Source organism: Cucurbita pepo, chromosome 9 (assembly GCF_057944985.1).
Source record: "Cucurbita pepo subsp. pepo isolate OVF chromosome 9, ASM5794498v1, whole genome shotgun sequence".
NCBI lineage: Eukaryota > Viridiplantae > Streptophyta > Magnoliopsida > Cucurbitales > Cucurbitaceae > Cucurbita > Cucurbita pepo.
In genome coordinates, this window is record NC_141806.1 from 2,774,202 (window position 1) to 2,802,011 (window position 27,810).

General features: G+C 37.8%; 8 protein-coding genes across 8 annotated transcripts; 6 read left to right on the forward strand and 2 right to left on the reverse strand.

Moving 5' to 3' along the window:
• Window positions 1–1,310: 1,310 nt before the first annotated feature.
• Window positions 1,311–2,791, forward strand: LOC147790979 (F-box/kelch-repeat protein At3g06240-like). Its single transcript, XM_087126880.1, has one exon. It carries the CDS (start codon window positions 1,326–1,328, stop codon window positions 2,424–2,426), a length of 1,101 nt encoding a protein of 366 aa, XP_086983006.1. The 5' UTR covers window positions 1,311–1,325; the 3' UTR covers window positions 2,427–2,791.
• A 459-nt stretch (window positions 2,792–3,250) lies between these two features.
• On the reverse strand, window positions 3,251–6,590 carry LOC111801871 (F-box protein SKIP5). Its single transcript, XM_087126882.1, has 4 exons — window positions 5,942–6,590; window positions 5,766–5,844; window positions 4,281–4,339; window positions 3,251–3,884 (listed from the first exon to the last, which is right to left on the reverse strand). The coding sequence occupies exons 1-4, from the start codon at window positions 6,148–6,150 to the stop codon at window positions 3,527–3,529; spliced, it is 705 nt and encodes a 234-aa protein (XP_086983008.1). The 5' UTR covers window positions 6,151–6,590; the 3' UTR covers window positions 3,251–3,526.
• Window positions 6,591–8,405: 1,815 nt separating this feature from the next.
• On the forward strand, window positions 8,406–9,179 carry LOC111786243 (ribonuclease MC-like). The gene is made up of 2 exons (XM_023666559.2): window positions 8,406–8,678; window positions 8,747–9,179. Exons 1-2 carry the CDS (start codon window positions 8,451–8,453, stop codon window positions 9,176–9,178), a joined length of 660 nt encoding a protein of 219 aa, XP_023522327.2. The 5' UTR covers window positions 8,406–8,450; the 3' UTR covers window position 9,179.
• Window positions 9,180–9,576: 397 nt separating this feature from the next.
• LOC147790980 (uncharacterized) lies at window positions 9,577–10,371 on the forward strand. Its single transcript, XM_087126937.1, has one exon. The coding sequence runs from the start codon at window positions 9,577–9,579 to the stop codon at window positions 10,369–10,371; it is 795 nt and encodes a 264-aa protein (XP_086983063.1).
• A 5,849-nt stretch (window positions 10,372–16,220) lies between these two features.
• On the forward strand, window positions 16,221–17,456 carry LOC147790981 (F-box/kelch-repeat protein At3g06240-like). The gene has a single exon (XM_087127198.1). The coding sequence runs from the start codon at window positions 16,345–16,347 to the stop codon at window positions 17,089–17,091; it is 747 nt and encodes a 248-aa protein (XP_086983324.1). The 5' UTR covers window positions 16,221–16,344; the 3' UTR covers window positions 17,092–17,456.
• A 459-nt stretch (window positions 17,457–17,915) lies between these two features.
• LOC147790982 (F-box protein SKIP5-like) lies at window positions 17,916–21,305 on the reverse strand. The gene is made up of 4 exons (XM_087126687.1): window positions 20,657–21,305; window positions 20,481–20,559; window positions 19,028–19,086; window positions 17,916–18,549 (listed from the first exon to the last, which is right to left on the reverse strand). Exons 1-4 carry the CDS (start codon window positions 20,863–20,865, stop codon window positions 18,192–18,194), a joined length of 705 nt encoding a protein of 234 aa, XP_086982813.1. The 5' UTR covers window positions 20,866–21,305; the 3' UTR covers window positions 17,916–18,191.
• A 1,823-nt stretch (window positions 21,306–23,128) lies between these two features.
• Window positions 23,129–23,950, forward strand: LOC147790983 (ribonuclease MC-like). The gene is made up of 2 exons (XM_087127242.1): window positions 23,129–23,399; window positions 23,468–23,950. Exons 1-2 carry the CDS (start codon window positions 23,172–23,174, stop codon window positions 23,897–23,899), a joined length of 660 nt encoding a protein of 219 aa, XP_086983368.1. The 5' UTR covers window positions 23,129–23,171; the 3' UTR covers window positions 23,900–23,950.
• Window positions 23,951–24,297: 347 nt separating this feature from the next.
• Window positions 24,298–25,092, forward strand: LOC147790984 (uncharacterized). Its single transcript, XM_087126941.1, has one exon. It carries the CDS (start codon window positions 24,298–24,300, stop codon window positions 25,090–25,092), a length of 795 nt encoding a protein of 264 aa, XP_086983067.1.
• The last annotated feature ends 2,718 nt before the right edge of the window (window positions 25,093–27,810 follow it).

The window sequence follows — 27,810 nt, forward strand, 5'->3', positions numbered from 1 at the left end:
TTTGGGGGGAGTGGTTGGGCTCTGATCCGTGAAAAGAGTCGAGAAAATTTTTTATTCAAATTTCCAAGAGGCGCTTGGGGAGTGGAGTAGGTCGAGTTTGACCGAACCACTCTAAAACTAACTATGGTGTCATATCTCGTAACTATTTCCTATTTAATTTCAAAATTATTATTGTGACTTATTGTCTGTATTGTTGTATTAATTATTATTTTCTATTATCTTTAAAAACTATCATTTAGAAAAAATTAAACATCCACTTTTATGGTTAAAACTCTATTCACCCCCTCTACGTTGATATAGCGATCCAACAACGTACACATGTGGAGATACTCTCGGTATGTACCAAATTCTAAATAAGGTTATCGACTATCAAGTTACTTCTTGTACATATATGTAATATTCCACATCAGTTGGAGAGGAAAATGAAACATCTTTTATAAGGGTATGAAAACCTCTCTAACGCAGTTTAAAAACTTTGAAGAGAAGCCCGAGAGGGAAAGCCCAAAGAGGATAATATTTACTAGCGGTGGACTTGGGCTATTACACTACGTGAGATGATTTACTAGTATGATGTCCTAAATAGTATAATGGGGTAATTCTCTTGGGTCTAAGACAAATTCAAACGAGGTAGACCATGTGAATCTAACATATATTCCATATACAGTAAAAATAAAATCTTAACCCAAAGCATAATATCATGTCAAAACAGAAAGCAAAATATCATGCCAAAAACAAAGAATGAATCTGGCCTAAGATCATATTATATCTATGATCTTAGATCGGCAGTGATCTGATATTCAGAAAATATTTTTCAAGAGCGACTGTCGGAGGAAGGAGCACTCGCGCCTTCTATATGACACTGGCAAAATAACATTGGCACAGGAAGGAACTAGGTCGGGTCAGTTGAAAGCAGTTGCAGTTTGGGAAGGTGCTAATCTTGGATTGCAAATTGGGTCACGGGTCGGGTCACGGGTCGGGTCACCCTCTATAGTCGCAATATGTGTTAGATTTCTATGTGTAGTGAGTGACGGTTTCTTGAACGGTTAAGTATAATATATGATATTTTAAAGTAAGTTCATTAAAATTATTTTATTATTAAAATTCTTAATTATTCCCTAACCATTAAGGATGCATTAAAAATAGCAAAAAAAAAAAAAAAAAACAAAAAAACAAAAAAAACAAAAACTATCTAATTTTGGTACGTTATTTGGTTCGCACAAAAATAAATAAATAAATAAATAGATAAATGACAGCTCATCCTTTCTTGCATTCACCTCTTCCTTATATAATAATGAACGATGGTTAAATAAAACTTGAACCCTCTAATGGCGACTCTAAAAGATCTCCCCATAGTATTGTTGATCGAAATTCTATCAAGGCTTCCCGCACAGTCTCTACTCCAATTTAAGTCTGTTTGCAAATTATGGTACGCTCTGATCAACGATCCTGCAATTTTTTCTTTACAAGATAAATGTATTTATATCAACCGTCGAATAATTATCGGTTTTCAACTCTATACGTATATACCCTCCATCATCAAGTTTTCCCACACCCCTGATCGATCTATTTCCATTCTCGATGTCAACAATCCATCAAGTGATTTTCGAAAAAATACTATTCACGGTCATTCTCAAGGTTTAGTTTGTCTTTTGTACGATAGAGATATTTTCCTCTTTAATATGATGACCGAAAAGTTTCGTAAGCTTCCATCATCGATTCTTCACAATGAAGATCCCTATGAAATGTTTGATTCATTAACAAGCGGTGTTGGATTCGGATATGATTCCAAATCTGGGGATTTCAAAGTTGTTAGGGTTGTACAATTCCCGGACGAAGAGGGAGCCTATAATCTTCTACCACTTCGAGTGGAGATTTGGGAGTTGAGGAAAGAAAGATGGAGGGAAATTGAATCCCCTAATTTTAGGTATTTAATGATAACAGGGGGTTGTGAGATGCATCATGAAGGAAAATCTTATTGGTGGTCAAGAAATACAAAAGGAAATATTATACGCACGTTTGACATGAGCGAAGAAATTTTTGGCAAAATTCCAGTACCGAACAATTTAGTGGAGGAGGATGTGATGTTAAACCCTAATATAAGTATGAGAATGTTGAATGGATCAATTGTTGTATTTCACGGCTCAAACGCAGGGAATGAAAAAACGTTCTCGGTTTGGGAGATGGAGAAAGATGTCTTTTCATGGTCAAAACTAATGACAATTGGTCCTTTTTTTGGAGTCGAGAAGCCATTGTTGTTTGTGAGTTCAGATGAACTTTTAATGGAAGCCGACGAAGGACAAGTGATTTCTTACCATGTTAAAACTCACGTGACCAAAGTTCTTCCCATAAAAGGGCGTCCACGTGTGTTCGCGAATACTTATTTTGACTTTAGTTATGGTCCACCACCACCACCCTTACCAATGTAGCGGAGGCATGTTAAGACTCACGTGACCAAAGTTCTTCCCATAAAAGGGCGTCCATGTGTGTTCGCGGATACTTTTTTTGACTTTAGTTCGGGTCCACCACCCTTACCAATGTAGCGGAGGAGCATATGAGTAAAGACTTGAGCATAACTTAGTGGATAAAGACACTGGTTATTACCCAAAGTTAATGTTTTGATTCCCTCCCGATGAGCTTAAACACACAAAACGAGTAATCAATGATGGCATGGATCGGGTCCTGTTTTTTTAGACACAATGTCTTCCAAGTTTTCTCTTTTTTGTTCAATTAATTTGTTGGACTTTGTTACTACTTTTTTGAGTTTAATATTACCTGGTTCAATTAATACTTATTTTGATTTATTTTTTATAAGAATAATATGTCATTATATTAAAAGAGTAACAATTTAGTATTTAATGTAATTTCTTACAGAGGTATAAAAGCTAAATTATCTAAATTTAATTGACATTTTTTTAATGGAATTTTTTAGTTCATATATTTTCTCTCTATTATAATTTTGGTCCGTGTCTTGTCATATTCATCCAAAAGAGGATGGAAAATTTCAGTCGTGCCTACTCTCAAGTTTTTCAAACCAGTTTTAGGTGTGAGAATGCCTAAGATGGTGAGAGTGAGTGCCACACCACTTACAAACATCTCATAAGAACCCAATTGTGACAATGCTCCAATCTCACGAGTTAATAAACATACGTCACAAATAACTAACTTTAAAAATTCCAGGTCTAATTATATTTAACTGTACAATAACAATATATATATTCATTTTTTTAAGTGCAAAAGTTCACCTTACCAGTTAAATAGAAAATAATGTAATATATCAAACAAATTTTGAGTGATTGTCAAACACAAAAAATATAAGCTAAGACGATCATTTTTTTTTCGAAATAATTACATATCGGAGCTCCAAACGTTAAGAATAAAAAACAAAGCGACCACGAAAGATTTAGGGGCGAAACCGATTATGTGACGAGCCTAAACAGAAGTATCATACAAGTTAAAGAATCACCAATATATACCTAAGGATTAACCAGCTGAAACAGATACACATTGCTAATGGATTACAAGGAAATTATTGCAACTTGTGTTCGACGTCAAACCAAAAGAACAAAGCTGTTCGAGCATAAATAACTCGAACGTGCTGTAACGCAAGGTCCTCGCTCGTTAGGATAGCTTTGGCACCACCCTCGATGCGGGTTTGTGAAACAGAAACGCCATCTGTATAACCGCCTTTCACCGAGGAAGACGATAGGCTATCGGGACTTGCAGTACAAACAATGGGGCATGATAGGTAGTCCAAAGGGTTTGACTCACATTGAAGAACACATCCATCAATAATTAATCTTCCCTTTCTGTGAAGCAAGCAGCAACCAAGTTCTGCCTTCACTGTTAAGTTAGAGAGTTTACTGGTACAGAGGAACTCCAAAGCACTGTTAACAAGAAACAGAAAGTTCAGTCTCAATTAGTTGCCACTAAACGTCACAAAATGAGAAGCTTAAAACCGTCCTTCATTCCTACACTTTTAAGGCCTCTAAAACGTCCATTTCGGTCTTTCATCTTTCAAGTTCATTCCATTGAAGTCATCGTGTTAAAACCGTCCTTTATTCCTACACTTTTAAGATCTCTAAAATGTCCATTTCGGTACTTGACCTTTCAAGTTCGTCCCATTTAAGTCATCGTGTTAAAACTGTACTTTATTCCTACACTTTTAAGATCTCTAAAATCTGCATTTCGGTCCTTGACCTTTCAAGTTCATTTTTTCAAAAGGTTAAGAGAGAGAAAATGTATAGGATTAACCATTGCAAATTACATTATATGCCACGTACCTTTCCGAACCACGACTACAGAAAAGTGTTGTCTCCTCAGGAAGTTCACCTCCACCAATCTGAACAATATTAAGATAAGATAAATGATGGAAAATGGTGAAACTTAAAAGTTATTTATGAAATGAGTTTCACATTGTGAGAAAGAGAACGTTCGTACACGTACACTGCCAATCGTAAATTAAGCCAGAAAAAAGTATGGAATAGATTGACGTATATGTTATGTACCCCAACACAAAAAATACAAAATACTAATATATAGCAATATGAAAAAGAAACTACAATATAACAATAGCCTTTCGAGAGGGCAATCTCTCTCCCAAGCCCCACAATGGACAATCCGAAAATGATCTCTCCCTCCTAAGAACACTAACCCCCTCTATTAGGGATGCAAGGAAAAACCGAAAACCCCCCCAAAAAAACCGATTAAACCAACCAAAAACTGCCGCTGGTTTCGGTTCAGACCAGCTCGGTTCAATAGTTCAACTTCTCATGTATAAAAGATTGGTAATATTCAGTCAGCTTCAGGTTTGGCATGACCAGATCATTCATACCCGAGCCAACCGATAATGTACACATAAACTAAAAATTGAAACTTCAACAAATAGCAGAAGAGGACAATTAGGCTTCGATGCTACTAGTCTTCCCAAGGGCGAGAGTTGTCTGAGCCTTTGAAATGCCAAAATTTTAAGGCTTAAACATTACAAAGCCACGTCGCACCAGAATGAACCAACTAAACTGTTGACTAATCGGTTTAGGTTGGTTTGGTTATGCACCATCTAGTAGTTCGACTCGGTGGCCTCACTACTACTCTACTAATATTTCCTACATGACTCATATTGGCACTTTCATAGTACAAAAGGTGCTAAAGTAAGTTAAAAGCTCTATAGTCCAAAACTTGAGCACAACTGGATGAGGAAGCCACCGTTTTACGTTTCACCAATATTTAACTGCTTCTCAAAACAAGTACTTAATCTGAATTTCAATTGCTGGGCCAAAACCTACAAAGGTTCACTTTAATACTGCATAACGTAACCTTCTTTTAAGACTTTGTGAGAGAACTAATAGCATTTACGTACGTTGTAGTTTCCTTTTGATAGTGCAACATATTATTATCAGACTCTGGTACTTGGATGATAGGGTTGAGGTTGTGTTCGTTCTTATAATTTCTTAGCTTCTCTACAAAGAGAAGAAAGAAAGTGTGCAAACATTTTTTAAAGGCAGAATAACAGAACCCAAGTTCTAGCTTTATATAGCAATTTTATTAGCAATTTTATTAAAGACACGGATCACAATTCTTAGTTATTAACAATTATTCGCACATAAAACATAAGGCACTTTTTTCGTGTTAAAGGGTAGCGAAACTATTCAAAAAACCACACATGATTTCAGAAGATATTCCTCGCAATTGGATGGTATTTAAATCCTATAGGAAGAATACATTTTAACTCCCAAGCTGCCAAAAGAAGGCGGGGAAAAAGAGCATACCAGGCAAAGTGGCTTTGTAATTTGAATGTTAGAGGCAGAATGAACTCCACCTGTTGCAATTAGTATGGTGTCCCCAGGCCTATGAAGAACAAAATCATTCAAGCTCTATTAACAAGTAACTCTTATTATTTCCTCATAAAAAAATAAAAAAGAAACATGAACATGCAACAACTTACCTAGCAGCAGCAACAGCTGCCTCAACGGTTGGGAAAACTCCAGACTCGGACAAATCTTTAATAGATCGTTCTACTCGCAGCCACAGCCTCGGATGACATGCCAAGTAACGCCATCTGTGGCAAACGAGGGCGGTGTTATACCGATCTGCAAACTCAATGGCAAAAGTGACAAAAAAAGCAGAAACTCCATGGAAATATGCAGGCGGCATCCACTAACTAACAATTTCACAAGGCTAATGATAAAAATTTGCCACTGGAATAGAAGCAAAAGAAATGCACAAAGTACAAAGAACTGGCGTTCTTAGAGCAAAATTAGTAGATCTTCACTATTGCCTCCAGAATTTTTCTTATCTCTTTCCAACTAGTTAGCCCAACCAATTCATACCCAAAGTCCAGGAAAGAACTTCTAACTTTACAAGAAATTCTTTTAAACCTCACATATCAAGAACTGTTGAGGCTCAGGAAGTTCACTTGAACCACACGTAATGAATATTGACAAGTCTCAATCAAAAACTCCGATAGACTCAACATAAGAAAGATTTGCATTCCATCTCTTCAAACGAGTTTTTTGGATTTAGATGTGCAATGAAATAACAAATTCCAACTTAAGTCAAATTCGAAATCAGAATTATATTTCTTCTCCCAATCCATTTCCAGAAATACCTAAATTGAAAATTTTCAGTCTCTTCCTCCCAGAAAACCTCTTAATTTGTGGCACAACCAGAAGAATCCTTCAATTTCATCCAAACGAAGCAATTTTAAGAGGGAACAAAAAAGAAATCCTCAAATAGATCAAACAAATTTTACGAAGAAACATTCGATAACAAATTGAAACACATTGCGGCAGGAAGCTGAAAGGAAGCTGAAAATATGCATGGGGGAAAGGAAAGATAGCTGGTATGGGGGAAAGGAAGGTGAAAATATGCATCAAACAGCCATCGTCCAAATTATTGATCAACTTCCTGTGCTTGTTAACTTCCATCGTCGGCGTCTGAACCATCGAAATGACGGCCTTAGGCACTGGCACTGGCACTGGCACTGGCACTGGCACTGGCACTGGCTCTGGCTCTGGCTCTGGCTCTGGCTCTGGCTCTGGCTCTTGCTCTTCTTTACCACTCAACTCATACCGGCCTCCGAGCTTTGACTGCCATAGCCCACACAAAGCTTCTTTACCACTCAACTCATACCGGCCTCCGAGCTTTGACTGCCATAGCCCACACAAAGCTCGGGACTCAGCTCAACAAATTACCACATCATAGCTTAGCTTCTGTCATTTGCTTCGGCAACCAGATTGTTTTGGTAGTAGCTTTCGTCTGGGCCTTCAATTTCTAAATGGGTAGCCCAGCCCAGCCCAGCCCAGGAGTTTGTGAAGGCCCAAAATTGCGGCCCATGTCATGGCTGGATCCATTTCCAGATATGTGACCAGAAAAGGGTTTGGTTTGGTTTGGTTGAAACTGGAAAGGTGAGCACGTGAACGTGGGTTCTGTGGAGTGGAGTGGGGCGAGCTAGGATTGTGATAAAAAATAATAAATACACTAAAATTTTAGAACTATTTGTCTAACCAAATTTTGAGAGTCTATTAAGATAGGTGTCAAAGAAAGTCAAAATATTTTGGGCAAACTTTACTTTACCGTGCGAAAAAAAATGGTGGAGGAAAATAACGTAAACTTAAACGTATGTATAAATCAAAATCAATAAACTTTGTAAACTTTTCTTTCCATTGAAACAAAAATAATAACTAAATTTATGTATAAATCAAAATTAATAAATATATATATAGACGTTGTTTTAGCTTATTGGTATTATAAACAATGTGTTTAGAAATAAGAGGAAATATGATGTATTTTTTTAAAAAAAAGAAATTAAAAATAATATAAATGGGTATTATAAACCATGATATGTGTTTGGAAATAGAAGGAAATATTAGGTATTTAAAAAAAAAAAAGAAATTAAAAAAAAATATATAAAAATATAAAAAAAAAACTAAAAATAATGTGCCTAGTTAAATATAGAGGGCCAAAGTAGGACGGTTCTTAATGTACTTTCTAAATGTTGCTCTATTCGGTCAACGCGAAGTTTTTGTCTCATTAACCCGAAACCGAACCGAACAGAACCCAAACCTTAGAATTCGGGTTGAATGTACACCCCACCCCTGACACAAAGATTAAAATTAGACAAAGAATACGTACGTGGAGACATTGTTGTGAATTCGTAACATGTCTTAATATAGTGTATAACATTTTATCCGGTTCGAGTCAAGTCGAGGTTGTTGTCCAGTGAACCCGAAGCCGAACCGAACCGAATCAATTGGGGGTCAAAAAATTAACCTAAACCAAAGAGTGGTTGAGAAATAATTGATAACACATAAAATTCAATAATTTTGGATTTTCCTTTTTTTATCTTTTTATTTTTCTCCCTTCTTCTCCATGCTCTCCACTCCCTTTCGTCTATTATATATATGTATATATTGCCATTCCAATTTGTGTATACCATCACTTAACTTCTCTTTATGGCTCATATTCATCTCATCCTCCTCTCCACTCTCATCTTCTCTGTGAATGCCCAATTTGAATTGTTTCAAATGGTGCAACAGTGGCCTCCGGCCACATGTGCAAATTTCCCGTGTGCTCAATCACCATCTCCAACCAGGTTCACCATCCATGGCCTATGGCCGGCTAACTACACCAAGCGCTACCTTGTTTGCCGCGGAGGAACAAAATTTTCTGAAACCATTCAGGTACCTTCCATATACAAAATGACTCCTACAAATGCATCACATTCTAACTGGTTTTTTTTTTTGTTCAGGGATTTGCTGCACTCGAACCACTTCTGACTCATCATTGGCCAAACTTGGAAAGACCCGACGACATAGATTTTTGGAGAAGGGAATGGAATAAACATGGACCATGTTCGGAGAATGTTTTTGACCAAGTTCAATATTTTCAAACAGCTTTGAACATTCGCACAAACCCCAGATACGACCTACTGGCTATTTTGAAGGCCGCCAAACTCGGTCCGACCGGCAACACATCCCGCCAATATCAAGTCATCAAAAATGCCATTCAAGCCGCAACCGGGAAGAAGCCAGGGCTTCGTTGCAACGTCAATAAAAACACTAAACAGACCCAATTGCATGAAATCGTATTATGCTTCCATAAGGATAGTGCAACCCTTATTGATTGTCCTTTTGCCGACTGCCCACCACGGTTTGCTTTTTACCTAAGCACTTCATTCTGAGATGTGTAAGACTTCTATGAAAAAAAATAAATAAATTACTTTAATCGTAAATTTCTTTATGTTAAGAAAATTAAATAATTAAATTATTTCAACTATTAAAGTGCACCATTCATTTTAATTGATAAAAGTATTTCTAAAAAATGCAAAAATATAAATATACTTTTCTCCTATTTAAAACGGGTTAAACACTAATCAAGATCATACTTTCGATCCCAATTATATTTCTCATTCTTGACATGGTATCAGAGCACCGATCTTGGTGTTCTTAAATATCAAAATTTCCTTTATGGCGGAATCAACCAAATCCAGCTTCAAAATTTCAGATCTTGATTTAACACATCCTTATTATATTCATCACTCTGATCAGCCGGGATATTCACTTGTTCCAATCAAATTAAATGGAGCAAATTACCAATCTTGGAGTAAATCACTTATGCATGCTCTTATTGCCAAGAAGAAAATTGGCTTCACTGATGCCACAATTGAAGAATCGTCTCAAGATGCAAATTCAACCGAATTTGAACTCTGGAGGCACAATTGAAGAATCGTCTCAAGATGCAAATTCAACCGAATTTGAACTCTGGAATCAGTGCAACAGTATGATAATATTTTGGTTAACTCATTCCGTTGAAGCAGATATCGCTAAAGGCATTCTTCACGCCAAGACAACTCATCAAGTGTGGGTTGATCTTCACGATCAATTCTCACAAAAGAATGCCCGAGCAATTTTACAGATACAAAAGTCGATAGCAACGATGTCACAAGGAACCATGGCACTGTCAGCATATTTCACCAATCTCAAAGCACTCTGGGATGAACTGGAAGCATACCACACACCATTTACCTGTAATCAACGTCAAATACATGTTGATCAACGCGAAGAAGACAAGTTGATGCAATTGCTCATGGGGCTCAATGAGTCTTATAAAACGACGAGATCTAACATACTGATGATGGCTCCATTACCTAATGTGAGGCAAGCCTATTCATTACTTGTACAAGAAGAGATGCCGCGTCAGGCAACTTCTGAACCTACTGAGAATTTCTCGATTGCATCAGCAGCGCAGAAGAAAACGACGTATTCAAAATTCGCCAAGGACAAATCATGTGAACACTGCAATAAAAGTGGTCATACAATTAATGAGTGTTTGGATATCAATCATCTGCAAATATGGCCGATGTTTTTCGGTTGAATACAAAAGAACAGTCACCTCATTCCATTCCAAATTTTTCTTCTGAGCAATTACAACATATAGCACAAGCCTTATCTGCAATCAATCATCACCCTTCTGGTAATTCTAACAATCACATCAATGTTGCAAGTTTGTTTCCAGTATCTACATTATCTATTAACTCTGCGAGTTCTAATTCATGGATTCTCGATAGTGGAGCTACGGATCATATAGTCTCAAAATCTTCTGTTATGACTTGAACTGAAGGCTACCATCATGTCTACAATAAATTTACCTAATGGAGGGACAGCACGTGTGTCGCATACTGACAATATTTCCCTTAGCTCTAACCTTAAATTAAACAATGTTTTATGTGTGCCTTCATTCAATTTAAATCTAATGTCCATCAGCAAACTTAACAATGACTTGAAATGTTATGTCACCTATCTTGATTCTTGTGTTATGCATGACTTGGCTGCGGAGAAGATGTTTGGCTCGGGTAAACAATTTGGAGGTCTCTATCATATTTCTTCATCTCCAATCAAATCTTCCGCTCATCAAATATCTCAGCCATCTGATTTGTGGCATTTACGCCTAGGTCATCTTCTTTTTCTCGTTTTAAATTTCTAGCTGATCAATTGCATCTTAATAATGCTAGTTATTCTCATAACTGTAGTATCTGCCCGTTAGCAAAACAAACTAGGTTGTCTTTTCCAAGAAGTTCAATAACAACCCATTCTGCCTTTGATCTGATACATTCTGATGTTTGGGGACCACATAAAATTCCTACCCATTTTGGTTTGCGTTTTTTTCTCACTATTGTTGATGATTTTACTCGATGTACTTGGGTTTTTCTAATGCAACATAAGTCAGAAGTACATCATTTGTTAATGAACTTTGTTAAATTCGTTCTAACTCAATTTCATACTACTGTCAAAATAGTTCGATCAGACAATGGGACTGAGTTTCTATCTTTGCAACCAGTTTTTACTTCTTGTGGCATTGAATTTCAGCGCACTTGTGTCTATACTCCACAACAAAATGGAGTCGTAGAACGTAAGCATCGTCATATCCTAAGTATAGCTAAGGCTCCTCTCTTTCCGTCACAGGTTCCACTTAATTTGTAGGGAGAGTGCATTTTAACTGCTGTTTATCTTATAAATAGAACGCCATCACCATTCTTATCTAACAAGACACCCTTTGAAGCACTCCACCTACATTTCATCGTCTTAAAGTTTTTGGTTGTAAATGTTATGCAACTATAGTACATCCTAAGCAAAAATTTGAACATCGAGCAATTTCTTGTGTTTTCGTAGGATATCCTTGTGGTCATAAAGGTTACAAGTTGTATGACATGCAATCTCACAAATTCTTTATCAGCCGTGATGTTAAATTTTGTTAAGATGATTTTCCTTTTTCATCAGCTTCACAAACTTTGACATTAGCTCCTTCGACTCCTATTGTACCACTTCATGATCCTATTCCTCCTTCATCTCCTATTCCTTCACCTACTACTTCGTCGTCTCCTCTACCCTCTGCTCCTTTCTCCAGATTCACCCACTAATTCTAATCCTATCCCACCCGATACATCAGTTCCACTCCGACGTTCTACTCGTACTAAACAACCTCCAGCTTGGCATAAGGATTATGAGATGTCTTCTGGAACCAATCATTTAACCTCTAGCTCAGGTCCCAGAACTGGCACCAGGTATCCACTTCATCATTACATTTCATTCTCCCGTTTTTCTCCTACTCAACGTGATTTTCTAGCTCTTATTACATCCCAGACAGAGCCTAAAACCTATGACGAGGCAGTTGGTGACCCGTTATGGCACCAGGCTATGAATGTTGAAATTGCAGTTTTGGAACGTAATCATACTTGGTATCTCGTTCCTCTACCACCTGGTCATAAAGCTATTGGTTGCCGTTGGGTGTACAAAGTTAAATACAACTCTGATAGTTCTGTTGAACGTTATAAAGCTCGACTGGTAGCAAATGGATACACTCAGGTTGAAGGTATAGATTACACAGAGACATTTTCTCCTACAGCGAAACGTACTACACTTCGTTGCTTACTCACTGTTGCTGCTGCTCGAAAATGGTTCACCCATCAGTTGGATGTTGAAAATGCCTTTCTCCATGGTAATCTAGACGAAGAAATCTATATGTCTTTACCACCAGGTCTTCGCCGACAGGGGAGAATACAGTATGTCGGCTCCATAAATCTCTTTATGGATTAAAACAGGCTTCTCGCAATTGGTTCTCCATATTTTCTATCACTATACAAAATGCAGGCTACACTCAAGCAGATTACTCTTTTTTTACTAAGAGTAAGAGGTACTTCTTTCACTGCAGTTCTAATCTATGTTGATGATATTCTGTTGACAGGCAATGATCTCAAAGAAATTCAATACCTCAAGACTAGTTTACTCAAGAGATTCCTTATCAAAGATTTAGGGAATTTGAAATATTTTCTAGGCATTGAATTTTCTTGGTCTAGAAAAGTAATTTTTATGTCTCAAACGAAGTATGCTCTAGATATCCTTCAAGACACAGGTCTTATAGAAGCACGTCCAGAAAAATTTCCTATGGAGCAAAATCTAAAACTTTCTTTTAACTGAAGGAGAGAAGTTGAATGATCCAAGTAAATACAGACGATTGATTGGCAGATTAATATATTTGACCGTTACTAGGCCTGACATAGTTTATTCAGTTCGTATCCTTCGTCAATTTATGCACGAACTAAGAAAACCACATTGGGAGGCAGCTCTTCGAGTTCTGAAATACATCAGAGCTACTCATGGTCAAGGACTCCTACTACCATCTGAAAACAATTTAAGATTACAAGCATATTGCGATTCTGACTGGGGTGGTTGTCGAACTTCCAGACGATCTATATCTGGGTTCTGCATTTTCCTTGAAAATTCAATTATTTCTTGGAAGTCTAAAAAGCAGACTAATGTGTCCAAATCATCAGTAGAAGCCGAGTATCGAGCTATGGCAAATACTTGTTTAGAGTTAACTTGGTTAAGTTACATTCTTCAAGACTTGAATGTTCCACTATCCGAACCAGCATTATTATATTGTGATAATCAAGCAGCATTACATATAGCAGCCAATGCAGTTTTTCACGAACGTACGAAACACATTGAAATAGATTGTCATATAGTTCGAGAAAAGTTACAAGCTGGAATCATCAAACCGTGTTATGTCTCGACTAAAATGCAATTGGCAGATGTTTTCACTAAAGCTTTGGGAAGACATCAGTTTGATTTTTTTTGAAGGACAAGTTGGGTGTGATTGACATACACTGTCCAACTCGAGGGGGAGTATTAAGATATGATATTTGGAGATATACTTTAATAATTAGTTAGGGAGTATATCTTAGATATTTTGGGAGTTGTCAGCGTATATTTTATATTAGTTAGTTATATATTTTTCCGTAGTGGATAGTTTCTATCCTATTTAAAACGTTGTAAACATCGATGAAGATCATACTTTCGATCCCAATTCTATTTATGTTTCACATTCTTAACAGAAACAGCGGCAGACACATTTTTCAGTACCTATTGTAACCGCCGAGCCCAATAGATACGAAAATTTTCCTTCATTTGCTTTTTAATTTCGAGCGGTTGAGATTTTATTAAGGACCTTAGAGGTTGAATCTCCAACTGTTGTAGAAGGACAAAAAAAAAAAAATGCTTAGAATGCCTCGAGGAACCTAGGAAAAAAATCATAAAATTACATCGATAATAATTGAAAATAAAATAATCAAAATTATCTATATAATATAGATAGTTGAACGGAGGTCAAACAGAAAAAGAAGGAGCACCTTGTCACGGTCCTATATCTTTGACCGTGCGGCGTCGTGATCTATACATGTTCACGACCAGCCTTAAGGGGAATTAAGCCCCATTATATTTTTCGCCCCGGCTTTGTGGCTTCGTCGGACCTTAGGCGAGGTTTGTGTTCGCCAATCGAACATCGCTTGTGCGGAATCCAAGCTTGTTCAACCACACACGCCGCCTGTGCGTGTACGTTCAATCATCTGCGACACATCCGACTTGCCTCTACGCTAGGCCAACTCATTCGGCTCGACCTTGCCTCTGCTCGGGCCAAGGTCTCTCAATACAACGTCGCATCTCGTCTTGCCATCTCGATCTCCATCGACAGGGTCCATATGTCTTGACGCCATCCCGAGTCTCGGGATGTCGTCGCTCATCATAACTCGTTCGGTCATGCCATCGAGAATGGGCCCGCGTGTCGTTCATCTCATCGGGACTTCCCGGACATCCATCCATCCGGGTTCTATCGAGGCATAGGCCCTCCCGTGCCTATGCCGAGTCATTTACGGATACCGTACCGGATAGCGGGTGTATGTAGCAACCTCCAACACGCGGGCTAGGGCGCAATACCGGCACACCCGTGCCGTCCGGTACTGTCCTTCAAAAACCCATTTCAAAGGAAGTCGCCCCGAGACACTCGTCTCGGCACGCTCGCCCACACTGTGACACACGTATGTGCCACAGGGTAGCTCACTTAGGCCACAGGGCCCAGGGGTGGTGGAGAGCTAACACCATGGTACCCCCTATAGTACATTTTGAGCCATTTTCATTCTACCAGGAGTAGACATGATTTTCGTGAGGTGTCATACGGTGTCGTGCATTGTCCGTCCCATGTCCGATTGACACCAAACTTGGCGAGCATTCATATTTCATATGGACGGACTTAACTCCCGAACCGCATGACCAAATTCCTTCCGGAACCTCGACTTTTGAGGTTAAGGCCCGGGGCCCTACCCGGCCCTTCAACAAGCCTATCTTGTCCTTCATGTCTATGCTGATGTCTCTGTTATGCTTGTGTCTCAACATGTCTTCAATGCCCACTTTGCGTGGTGGTGTGTTGGATGATGCATCGTCCTCCTCGATCGCATCATGGCATTCTTCTTCGTTGGCCCGCATATGGCCGGATGGGCGTCTCTTGAGGGACACCCCTTTGCTTGTCATGGCGTGAGGGTCACAACCTACTCTCTTCATAGTAAGGTTGTGACATTCTCCCCCACTTAACTTAGTCATCGTCCTCGATGACTTACTCAGGTCACAATCATATTGCGGATTGTGACACACCTCACACGTTGTCACGCACCTACACGCATGCAAGAAGGCTCTCCATATGTGAGTACTCGCACTTTCTGCATGACACTGACAAAATAACATTGCATGGGAAGGAACCAAGTCGAGTCAGTTGAAAGCCGTTGCAGTTTGGGAAGGGGCTCATCTTGGACTGCAAATTGGGTCACGGGTCGGGTCACCCTCTACAGTCGCAATATGTGTTAAATTTCTATGTGTAGTGAGTGACGGTTTCTTGAACGATTAAGTATAATATATGATGTTTTAAAGTAAGTTCATTAAAATTATTTTATTATTAAAATTCTTAATTATTCCCTAACCATTAAGGATGCATTAAAAATAGCAAAAAAAAAAAACAAAAAAAACAAAAACTATCTAATTTTGGTACGTTATTTGGTTCGCACAAAAATAAATAAATAAATAAATAGATAAATGACAGCTCATCCTTTCTTGCATTCACCTCTTCCTTATATAATGATGAACGATGGTTAAATAAAAATTGAACCCTCTAATGGCTACTCTAAAAGATCTCCCCATAGTATTGTTGATCGAAATTCTATCAAGGCTTCCCGCAGAGTCTCTACTCCAATTTAAGTCTGTTTGCAAATTATGGTACGCTCTGATCAACGATCCTGCAATTTTTTCTTTACAAGATAAATGTATTTATATCAACCGTCGAATAATTATCGGTTTTCAACTCTATACGTATATACCCTCCATCATCAAGTTTTCCCACACCCCTGATCGATCTATTTCCATTCTCGATGTCAACAATCCATCAAGTGATTTTCGAAAAAATACTATTCACGGTCATTCTCAAGGTTTAGTTTGTCTTTTGTACGATAGAGATATTTTCCTCTTTAATATGATGACCGAAAAGTTTCGTAAGCTTCCATCATCGATTCTTCACAATGAAGATCCCTATGAAATGTTTGATTCATTAACAAGCGGTGTTGGATTCGGATATGATTCCAAATCTGGGGATTTCAAAGTTGTTAGGGTTGTACAATTCCCGGACGAAGAGGGAGCCTATAATCTTCTACCACTTCGAGTGGAGATTTGGGAGTTGAGGAAAGAAAGATGGAGGGAAATTGAATCCCCTAATTTTAGGTATTTAATGATAACAGGGGGTTGTGAGATGCATCATGAAGGAAAATCTTATTGGTGGTCAAGAAATACAAAAGGAAATATTATACGCACGTTTGACATGAGCGAAGAAATTTTTGGCAAAATTCCAGTACCGAACAATTTAGTGGAGGAGGATGTGATGTTAAACCCTAATATAAGTATGAGAATGTTGAATGGATCAATTGTTGTATTTCACGGCTCAAACGCAGGGAATGAAAAAACGTTCTCGGTTTGGGAGATGGAGAAAGATGTCTTTTCATGGTCAAAACTAATGACAATTGGTCCTTTTTTTGGAGTCGAGAAGCCATTGTTGTTTGTGAGTTCAGATGAACTTTTAATGGAAGCCGACGAAGGACAAGTGATTTCTTACCATGTTAAAACTCACGTGACCAAAGTTCTTCCCATAAAAGGGCGTCCACGTGTGTTCGCGAATACTTATTTTGACTTTAGTTATGGTCCACCACCACCACCCTTACCAATGTAGCGGAGGCATGTTAAGACTCACGTGACCAAAGTTCTTCCCATAAAAGGGCGTCCATGTGTGTTCGCGGATACTTTTTTTGACTTTAGTTCGGGTCCACCACCCTTACCAATGTAGCGGAGGAGCATATGAGTAAAGACTTGAGCATAACTTAGTGGATAAAGACACTGGTTATTACCCAAAGTTAATGTTTTGATTCCCTCCCGATGAGCTTAAACACACAAAACGAGTAATCAATGATGGCATGGATCGGGTCCTGTTTTTTTAGACACAATGTCTTCCAAGTTTTCTCTTTTTTGTTCAATTAATTTGTTGGACTTTGTTACTACTTTTTTGAGTTTAATATTACCTGGTTCAATTAATACTTATTTTGATTTATTTTTTATAAGAATAATATGTCATTATATTAAAAGAGTAACAATTTAGTATTTAATGTAATTTCTTACAGAGGTATAAAAGCTAAATTATCTAAATTTAATTGACATTTTTTTAATGGAATTTTTTAGTTCATATATTTTCTCTCTATTATAATTTTGGTCCGTGTCTTGTCATATTCATCCAAAAGAGGATGGAAAATTTCAGTCGTGCCTACTCTCAAGTTTTTCAAACCAGTTTTAGGTGTGAGAATGCCTAAGATGGTGAGAGTGAGTGCCACACCACTTACAAACATCTCATAAGAACCCAATTGTGACAATGCTCCAATCTCACGAGTTAATAAACATACGTCACAAATAACTAACTTTAAAAATTCCAGGTCTAATTATATTTAACTGTACAATAACAATATATATATTCATTTTTTTAAGTGCAAAAGTTCACCTTACCAGTTAAATAGAAAATAATGTAATATATCAAACAAATTTTGAGTGATTGTCAAACACAAAAAATATAAGCTAAGACGATCATTTTTTTTTCGAAATAATTACATATCGGAGCTCCAAACGTTAAGAATAAAAAACAAAGCGACCACGAAAGATTTAGGGGCGAAACCGATTATGTGACGAGCCTAAACAGAAGTATCATACAAGTTAAAGAATCACCAATATATACCTAAGGATTAACCAGCTGAAACAGATACACATTGCTAATGGATTACAAGGAAATTATTGCAACTTGTGTTCGACGTCAAACCAAAAGAACAAAGCTGTTCGAGCATAAATAACTCGAACGTGCTGTAACGCAAGGTCCTCGCTCGTTAGGATAGCTTTGGCACCACCCTCGATGCGGGTTTGTGAAACAGAAACGCCATCTGTATAACCGCCTTTCACCGAGGAAGACGATAGGCTATCGGGACTTGCAGTACAAACAATGGGGCATGATAGGTAGTCCAAAGGGTTTGACTCACATTGAAGAACACATCCATCAATAATTAATCTTCCCTTTCTGTGAAGCAAGCAGCAACCAAGTTCTGCCTTCACTGTTAAGTTAGAGAGTTTACTGGTACAGAGGAACTCCAAAGCACTGTTAACAAGAAACAGAAAGTTCAGTCTCAATTAGTTGCCACTAAACGTCACAAAATGAGAAGCTTAAAACCGTCCTTCATTCCTACACTTTTAAGGCCTCTAAAACGTCCATTTCGGTCTTTCATCTTTCAAGTTCATTCCATTGAAGTCATCGTGTTAAAACCGTCCTTTATTCCTACATTTTTAAGATCTCTAAAATGTCCATTTCGGTACTTGACCTTTCAAGTTCGTCCCATTTAAGTCATCGTGTTAAAACTGTACTTTATTCCTACACTTTTAAGATCTCTAAAATCTCCATGTTGGTCCTTGACCTTTCAAGTTCATCCCATTTAAGTCGTCGGGTTTCATTCCTACACTTTTAAGATCTCTAAAATCTGCATTTTGGTCCTTGACCTTTCAAGTTCATTTTTTCAAAAGGTTAAGAGAGAGAAAATGTATAGGATTAACCATTGCAAATTACATTATATGCCACGTACCTTTCCGAACCACGACTACAGAAAAGTGTTGTCTCCTCAGGAAGTTCACCTCCACCAATCTGAACAATATTAAGATAAGATAAATGATGGAAAATGGTGAAACTTAAAAGTTATTTATGAAATGAGTTTCACATTGTGAGAAAGAGAACGTTCGTACACTGCCATCGTAAATTAAGCCAGAAAAAAGTATGGAATAGATTGACGTATATGTTATGTACCCCAACACAAAAAATACAAAATACTAATATATTGCAATATGAAAAAGAAACTACAATATAACAATAGCCTTTCGAGAGGGCTATCTCTCTCCCAAGCCCCACAATGGACAATCCTAAAATGATCTCTCCCTCCTAAGAACACTAACCCCCTCTATTAGGGATGCAAGGAAAAACCGAAAACCCCCCCAAAAAAACCGATTAAACCAACCAAAAACTGCCGCTGGTTTCGGTTCAGACCAGCTCGGTTCAATAGTTCAACTTCTCATGTATAAAAGATTGGTAATATTCAGTCAGCTTCAGGTTTGGCATGACCAGATCATTCATACCCGAGCCAACTGATAATGTACACATAAACTAAAAATTGAAACTTCAACAAATAGCAGAAGAGGACAATTAGGCTTCGATGCTACTAGAGCCTTTGAAATGCCAAAATTTTAAGGCTTAAACATTACAAAGCCACGTCGCACCAGAATGAACCAACTAAACTGTTGACTAATCGATTTAGGTTGGTTTGGTTATGCACCATCTAGTAGTTCGACTCGGTGGCCTCACTACTACTCTACTAATATTTCCTACATGACTCATATTGGCACTTTCATAGTACAAAAGGTGCTAAAGTAAGTTAAAAGCTCTATAGTCCAAAACTTGAGCACAACTGGATGAGGAAGCCACCGTTTTACGTTTCACCAATATTTAACTGCTTCTCAAAACAAGTACTTAATCTGAATTTCAATTGCTGGGCCAAAACCTACAAAGGTTCACTTTAATACTGCATAACGTAACCTTCTTTTAAGACTTTGTGAGAGAACTAATAGCATTTACGTACGTTGTAGTTTCCTTTTGATAGTGCAACATATTATTATCAGACTCTGGTACTTGGATGATAGGGTTGAGGTTGTGTTCGTTCTTATAATTTCTTAGCTTCTCTACAAAGAGAAGAAAGAAAGTGTGCAAACATTTTTTAAAGGCAGAATAACAGAACCCAAGTTCTAGCTTTATATAGCAATTTTATTAGCAATTTTATTAAAGACACGGATCACAATTCTTAGTTATTAACAATTATTCGCACATAAAACATAAGGCACTTTTTTCGTGTTAAAGGGTAGCGAAACTATTCAAAAAACCACACATGATTTCAGAAGATATTCCTCGCAATTGGATGGTATTTAAATCCTATAGGAAGAATACATTTTAACTCCCAAGCTGCCAAAAGAAGGCGGGGAAAAAGAGCATACCAGGCAAAGTGGCTTTGTAATTTGAATGTTAGAGGCAGAATGAACTCCACCTGTTGCAATTAGTATGGTGTCCCCAGGCCTATGAAGAACAAAATCATTCAAGCTCTATTAACAAGTAACTCTTATTATTTCCTCATAAAAAAATAAAAAAGAAACATGAACATGCAACAACTTACCTAGCAGCAGCAACAGCTGCCTCAACGGTTGGGAAAACTCCAGACTCGGACAAATCTTTAATAGATCGTTCTACTCGCAGCCACAGCCTCGGATGACATGCCAAGTAACGCCATCTGTGGCAAACGAGGGCGGTGTTATACCGATCTGCAAACTCAATGGCAAAAGTGACAAAAAAAGCAGAAACTCCATGGAAATATGCAGGCGGCATCCACTAACTAACAATTTCACAAGGCTAATGATAAAAATTTGCCACTGGAATAGAAGCAAAAGAAATGCACAAAGTACAAAGAACTGGCGTTCTTAGAGCAAAATTAGTAGATCTTCACTATTGCCTCCAGAATTTTTCTTATCTCTTTCCAACTAGTTAGCCCAACCAATTCATACCCAAAGTCCAGGAAAGAACTTCTAACTTTACAAGAAATTCTTTTAAACCTCACATATCAAGAACTGTTGAGGCTCAGGAAGTTCACTTGAACCACACGTAATGAATATTGACAAGTCTCAATCAAAAACTCCGATAGACTCAACATAAGAAAGATTTGCATTCCATCTCTTCAAACGAGTTTTTTGGATTTAGATGTGCAATGAAATAACAAATTCCAACTTAAGTCAAATTCGAAATCAGAATTATATTTCTTCTCCCAATCCATTTCCAGAAATACCTAAATTGAAAATTTTCAGTCTCTTCCTCCCAGAAAACCTCTTAATTTGTGGCACAACCAGAAGAATCCTTCAATTTCATCCAAACGAAGCAATTTTAAGAGGGAACAAAAAAGAAATCCTCAAATAGATCAAACAAATTTTACGAAGAAACATTCGATAACAAATTGAAACACATTGCGGCAGGAAGCTGAAAGGAAGCTGAAAATATGCATGGGGGAAAGGAAAGATAGCTGGTATGGGGGAAAGGAAGGTGAAAATATGCATCAAACAGCCATCGTCCAAATTATTGATCAACTTCCTGTGCTTGTTAACTTCCATCGTCGGCGTCTGAACCATCGAAATGACGGCCTTAGGCACTGGCACTGGCACTGGCACTGGCACTGGCACTGGCACTGGCACTGGCTCTGGCTCTGGCTCCGGCTCTGGCTCTGGCTCTGGCTCTGGCTCTTCTTTACCACTCAACTCATACCGGCCTCCGAGCTTTGACTGCCATAGCCCACACAAAGCTTCTTTACCACTCAACTCATACCGGCCTCCGAGCTTTGACTGCCATAGCCCACACAAAGCTCGGGACTCAGCTCAACAAATTACCACATCATAGCTTAGCTTCTGTCATTTGCTTCGGCAACCAGATTGTTTTGGTAGTAGCTTTCGTCTGGGCCTTCAATTTCTAAATGGGTAGCCCAGCCCAGCCCAGCCCAGGAGTTTGTGAAGGCCCAAAATTGCGGCCCATGTCATGGCTGGATCCATTTCCAGATATGTGACCAGAAAAGGGTTTGGTTTGGTTTGGTTGAAACTGGAAAGGTGAGCACGTGAACGTGGGTTCTGTGGAGTGGAGTGGGGCGAGCTAGGATTGTGATAAAAAATAATAAATACACTAAAATTTTAGAACTATTTGTCTAACCAAATTTTGAGAGTCTATTAAGATAGGTGTCAAAGAAAGTCAAAATATTTTGGGCAAACTTTACTTTACCGTGCGAAAAAAAATGGTGGAGGAAAATAACGTAAACTTAAACGTATGTATAAATCAAAATCAATAAACTTTGTAAACTTTTCTTTCCATTGAAACAAAAATAATAACTAAATTTATGTATAAATCAAAATTAATAAATATATATATAGACGTTGTTTTAGCTTATTGGTATTATAAACAATGTGTTTAGAAATAAGAGGAAATATGATGTATTTTTTTAAAAAAAAGAAATTAAAAATAATATAAATGGGTATTATAAACCATGATATGTGTTTGGAAATAGAAGGAAATATTAGGTATTTAAAAAAAAAAAGAAATTAAAAAAAAATATATAAAAATATAAAAAAAAAAACTAAAAATAATGTGCCTAGTTAAATATAGAGGGCCAAAGTAGGACGGTTCTTAATGTACTTTCTAAATGTTGCTCTATTCGGTCAACGCGAAGTTTTTGTCTCATTAACCCGAAACCGAACCGAACAGAACCCAAACCTTAGAATTCGGGTTGAATGTACACCCCACCCCTGACACAAAGATTAAAATTAGACAAAGAATACGTACGTGGAGACATTGTTGTGAATTCGTAACATGTCTTAATATAGTGTATAACATTTTATCCGGTTCGAGTCAAGTCGAGGTTGTTGTCCAGTGAACCCGAAGCCGAACCGAACCGAATCAATTGGGGGTCAAAAAATTAACCTAAACCAAAGAGTGGTTGAGAAATAATTGATAACACATAAAATTCAATAATTTTGGATTTTCCTTTTTTTATCTTTTTATTTTTCTCCCTTCTTCTCCATGCTCTCCACTCCCTTTCGTCTATTATATATATGTATATATTGCCATTCCAATTTGTGTATACCATCACTTAACTTCTCTTTATGGCTCATATTCATCTCATCCTCCTCTCCACTCTCATCTTCTCTGTGAATGCCCAATTTGAATTGTTTCAAATGGTGCAACAGTGGCCTCCGGCCACATGTGCAAATTTCCCGTGTGCTCAATCACCATCTCCAACCAGGTTCACCATCCATGGCCTATGGCCGGCTAACTACACCAAGCGCTACCTTGTTTGCCGCGGAGGAACAAAATTTTCTGAAACCATTCAGGTACCTTCCATATACAAAATGACTCCTACAAATGCATCACATTCTAACTGGTTTTTTTTTTTGTTCAGGGATTTGCTGCACTCGAACCACTTCTGACTCATCATTGGCCAAACTTGGAAAGACCCGACGACATAGATTTTTGGAGAAGGGAATGGAATAAACATGGACCATGTTCGGAGAATGTTTTTGACCAAGTTCAATATTTTCAAACAGCTTTGAACATTCGCACAAACCCCAGATACGACCTACTGGCTATTTTGAAGGCCGCCAAACTCGGTCCGACCGGCAACACATCCCGCCAATATCAAGTCATCAAAAATGCCATTCAAGCCGCAACCGGGAAGAAGCCAGGGCTTCGTTGCAACGTCAATAAAAACACTAAACAGACCCAATTGCATGAAATCGTATTATGCTTCCATAAGGATGGTGCAACCCTTATTGATTGTCCTTTTGCCGACTGCCCACCACGGTTTGCTTTTTACCTAAGCACTTCATTCTGAGATGTGTAAGACTTCTATGAAAAAAAATAAATAAATTACTTTAATCGTAAATTTCTTTATGTTAAGAAAATTAAATAATTAAATTATTTCAACTATTAAAGTGCACCATTCATTTTAATTGATAAAAGTATTTCTAAAAAATGCAAAAATATAAATATACTTTTCTCCTATTTAAAACGGGTTAAACACTAATCAAGATCATACTTTCGATCCCAATTATATTTCTCATTCTTGACATGGTATCAGAGCACCGATCTTGGTGTTCTTAAATATCAAAATTTCCTTTATGGCGGAATCAACCAAATCCAGCTTCAAAATTTCAGATCTTGATTTAACACATCCTTATTATATTCATCACTCTGATCAGCCGGGATATTCACTTGTTCCAATCAAATTAAATGGAGCAAATTACCAATCTTGGAGTAAATCACTTATGCATGCTCTTATTGCCAAGAAGAAAATTGGCTTCACTGATGCCACAATTGAAGAATCGTCTCAAGATGCAAATTCAACCGAATTTGAACTCTGGAGGCACAATTGAAGAATCGTCTCAAGATGCAAATTCAACCGAATTTGAACTCTGGAATCAGTGCAACAGTATGATAATATTTTGGTTAACTCATTCCGTTGAAGCAGATATCGCTAAAGGCATTCTTCACGCCAAGACAACTCATCAAGTGTGGGTTGATCTTCACGATCAATTCTCACAAAAGAATGCCCGAGCAATTTTACAGATACAAAAGTCGATAGCAACGATGTCACAAGGAACCATGGCACTGTCAGCATATTTCACCAATCTCAAAGCACTCTGGGATGAACTGGAAGCATACCACACACCATTTACCTGTAATCAACGTCAAATACATGTTGATCAACGCGAAGAAGACAAGTTGATGCAATTGCTCATGGGGCTCAATGAGTCTTATAAAACGACGAGATCTAACATACTGATGATGGCTCCATTACCTAATGTGAGGCAAGCCTATTCATTACTTGTACAAGAAGAGATGCCGCGTCAGGCAACTTCTGAACCTACTGAGAATTTCTCGATTGCATCAGCAGCGCAGAAGAAAACGACGTATTCAAAATTCGCCAAGGACAAATCATGTGAACACTGCAATAAAAGTGGTCATACAATTAATGAGTGTTTGGATATCAATCATCTGCAAATATGGCCGATGTTTTTCGGTTGAATACAAAAGAACAGTCACCTCATTCCATTCCAAATTTTTCTTCTGAGCAATTACAACATATAGCACAAGCCTTATCTGCAATCAATCATCACCCTTCTGGTAATTCTAACAATCACATCAATGTTGCAAGTTTGTTTCCAGTATCTACATTATCTATTAACTCTGCGAGTTCTAATTCATGGATTCTCGATAGTGGAGCTACGGATCATATAGTCTCAAAATCTTCTGTTATGACTTGAACTGAAGGCTACCATCATGTCTACAATAAATTTACCTAATGGAGGGACAGCACGTGTGTCGCATACTGACAATATTTCCCTTAGCTCTAACCTTAAATTAAACAATGTTTTATGTGTGCCTTCATTCAATTTAAATCTAATGTCCATCAGCAAACTTAACAATGACTTGAAATGTTATGTCACCTATCTTGATTCTTGTGTTATGCATGACTTGGCTGCGGAGAAGATGTTTGGCTCGGGTAAACAATTTGGAGGTCTCTATCATATTTCTTCATCTCCAATCAAATCTTCCGCTCATCAAATATCTCAGCCATCTGATTTGTGGCATTTACGCCTAGGTCATCTTCTTTTTCTCGTTTTAAATTTCTAGCTGATCAATTGCATCTTAATAATGCTAGTTATTCTCATAACTGTAGTATCTGCCCGTTAGCAAAACAAACTAGGTTGTCTTTTCCAAGAAGTTCAATAACAACCCATTCTGCCTTTGATCTGATACATTCTGATGTTTGGGGACCACATAAAATTCCTACCCATTTTGGTTTGCGTTTTTTTCTCACTATTGTTGATGATTTTACTCGATGTACTTGGGTTTTTCTAATGCAACATAAGTCAGAAGTACATCATTTGTTAATGAACTTTGTTAAATTCGTTCTAACTCAATTTCATACTACTGTCAAAATAGTTCGATCAGACAATGGGACTGAGTTTCTATCTTTGCAACCAGTTTTTACTTCTTGTGGCATTGAATTTCAGCGCACTTGTGTCTATACTCCACAACAAAATGGAGTCGTAGAACGTAAGCATCGTCATATCCTAAGTATAGCTAAGGCTCCTCTCTTTCCGTCACAGGTTCCACTTAATTTGTAGGGAGAGTGCATTTTAACTGCTGTTTATCTTATAAATAGAACGCCATCACCATTCTTATCTAACAAGACACCCTTTGAAGCACTCCACCTACATTTCATCGTCTTAAAGTTTTTGGTTGTAAATGTTATGCAACTATAGTACATCCTAAGCAAAAATTTGAACATCGAGCAATTTCTTGTGTTTTCGTAGGATATCCTTGTGGTCATAAAGGTTACAAGTTGTATGACATGCAATCTCACAAATTCTTTATCAGCCGTGATGTTAAATTTTGTTAAGATGATTTTCCTTTTTCATCAGCTTCACAAACTTTGACATTAGCTCCTTCGACTCCTATTGTACCACTTCATGATCCTATTCCTCCTTCATCTCCTATTCCTTCACCTACTACTTCGTCGTCTCCTCTACCCTCTGCTCCTTTCTCCAGATTCACCCACTAATTCTAATCCTATCCCACCCGATACATCAGTTCCACTCCGACGTTCTACTCGTACTAAACAACCTCCAGCTTGGCATAAGGATTATGAGATGTCTTCTGGAACCAATCATTTAACCTCTAGCTCAGGTCCCAGAACTGGCACCAGGTATCCACTTCATCATTACATTTCATTCTCCCGTTTTTCTCCTACTCAACGTGCTTTTCTAGCTCTTATTACATCCCAGACAGAGCCTAAAACCTATGACGAGGCAGTTGGTGACCCGTTATGGCACCAGGCTATGAATGTTGAAATTGCAGTTTTGGAACGTAATCATACTTGGTATCTCGTTCCTCTACCACCTGGTCATAAAGCTATTGGTTGCCGTTGGGTGTACAAAGTTAAATACAACTCTGATAGTTCTGTTGAACGTTATAAAGCTCGACTGGTAGCAAATGGATACACTCAGGTTGAAGGTATAGATTACACAGAGACATTTTCTCCTACAGCGAAACGTACTACACTTCGTTGCTTACTCACTGTTGCTGCTGCTCGAAAATGGTTCACCCATCAGTTGGATGTTGAAAATGCCTTTCTCCATGGTAATCTAGACGAAGAAATCTATATGTCTTTACCACCAGGTCTTCGCCGACAGGGGAGAATACAGTATGTCGGCTCCATAAATCTCTTTATGGATTAAAACAGGCTTCTCGCAATTGGTTCTCCATATTTTCTATCACTATACAAAATGCAGGCTACACTCAAGCAGATTACTCTTTTTTTACTAAGAGTAAGAGGTACTTCTTTCACTGCAGTTCTAATCTATGTTGATGATATTCTGTTGACAGGCAATGATCTCAAAGAAATTCAATACCTCAAGACTAGTTTACTCAAGAGATTCCTTATCAAAGATTTAGGGAATTTGAAATATTTTCTAGGCATTGAATTTTCTTGGTCTAGAAAAGTAATTTTTATGTCTCAAACGAAGTATGCTCTAGATATCCTTCAAGACACAGGTCTTATAGAAGCACGTCCAGAAAAATTTCCTATGGAGCAAAATCTAAAACTTTCTTTTAACTGAAGGAGAGAAGTTGAATGATCCAAGTAAATACAGACGATTGATTGGCAGATTAATATATTTGACCGTTACTAGGCCTGACATAGTTTATTCAGTTCGTATCCTTCGTCAATTTATGCAC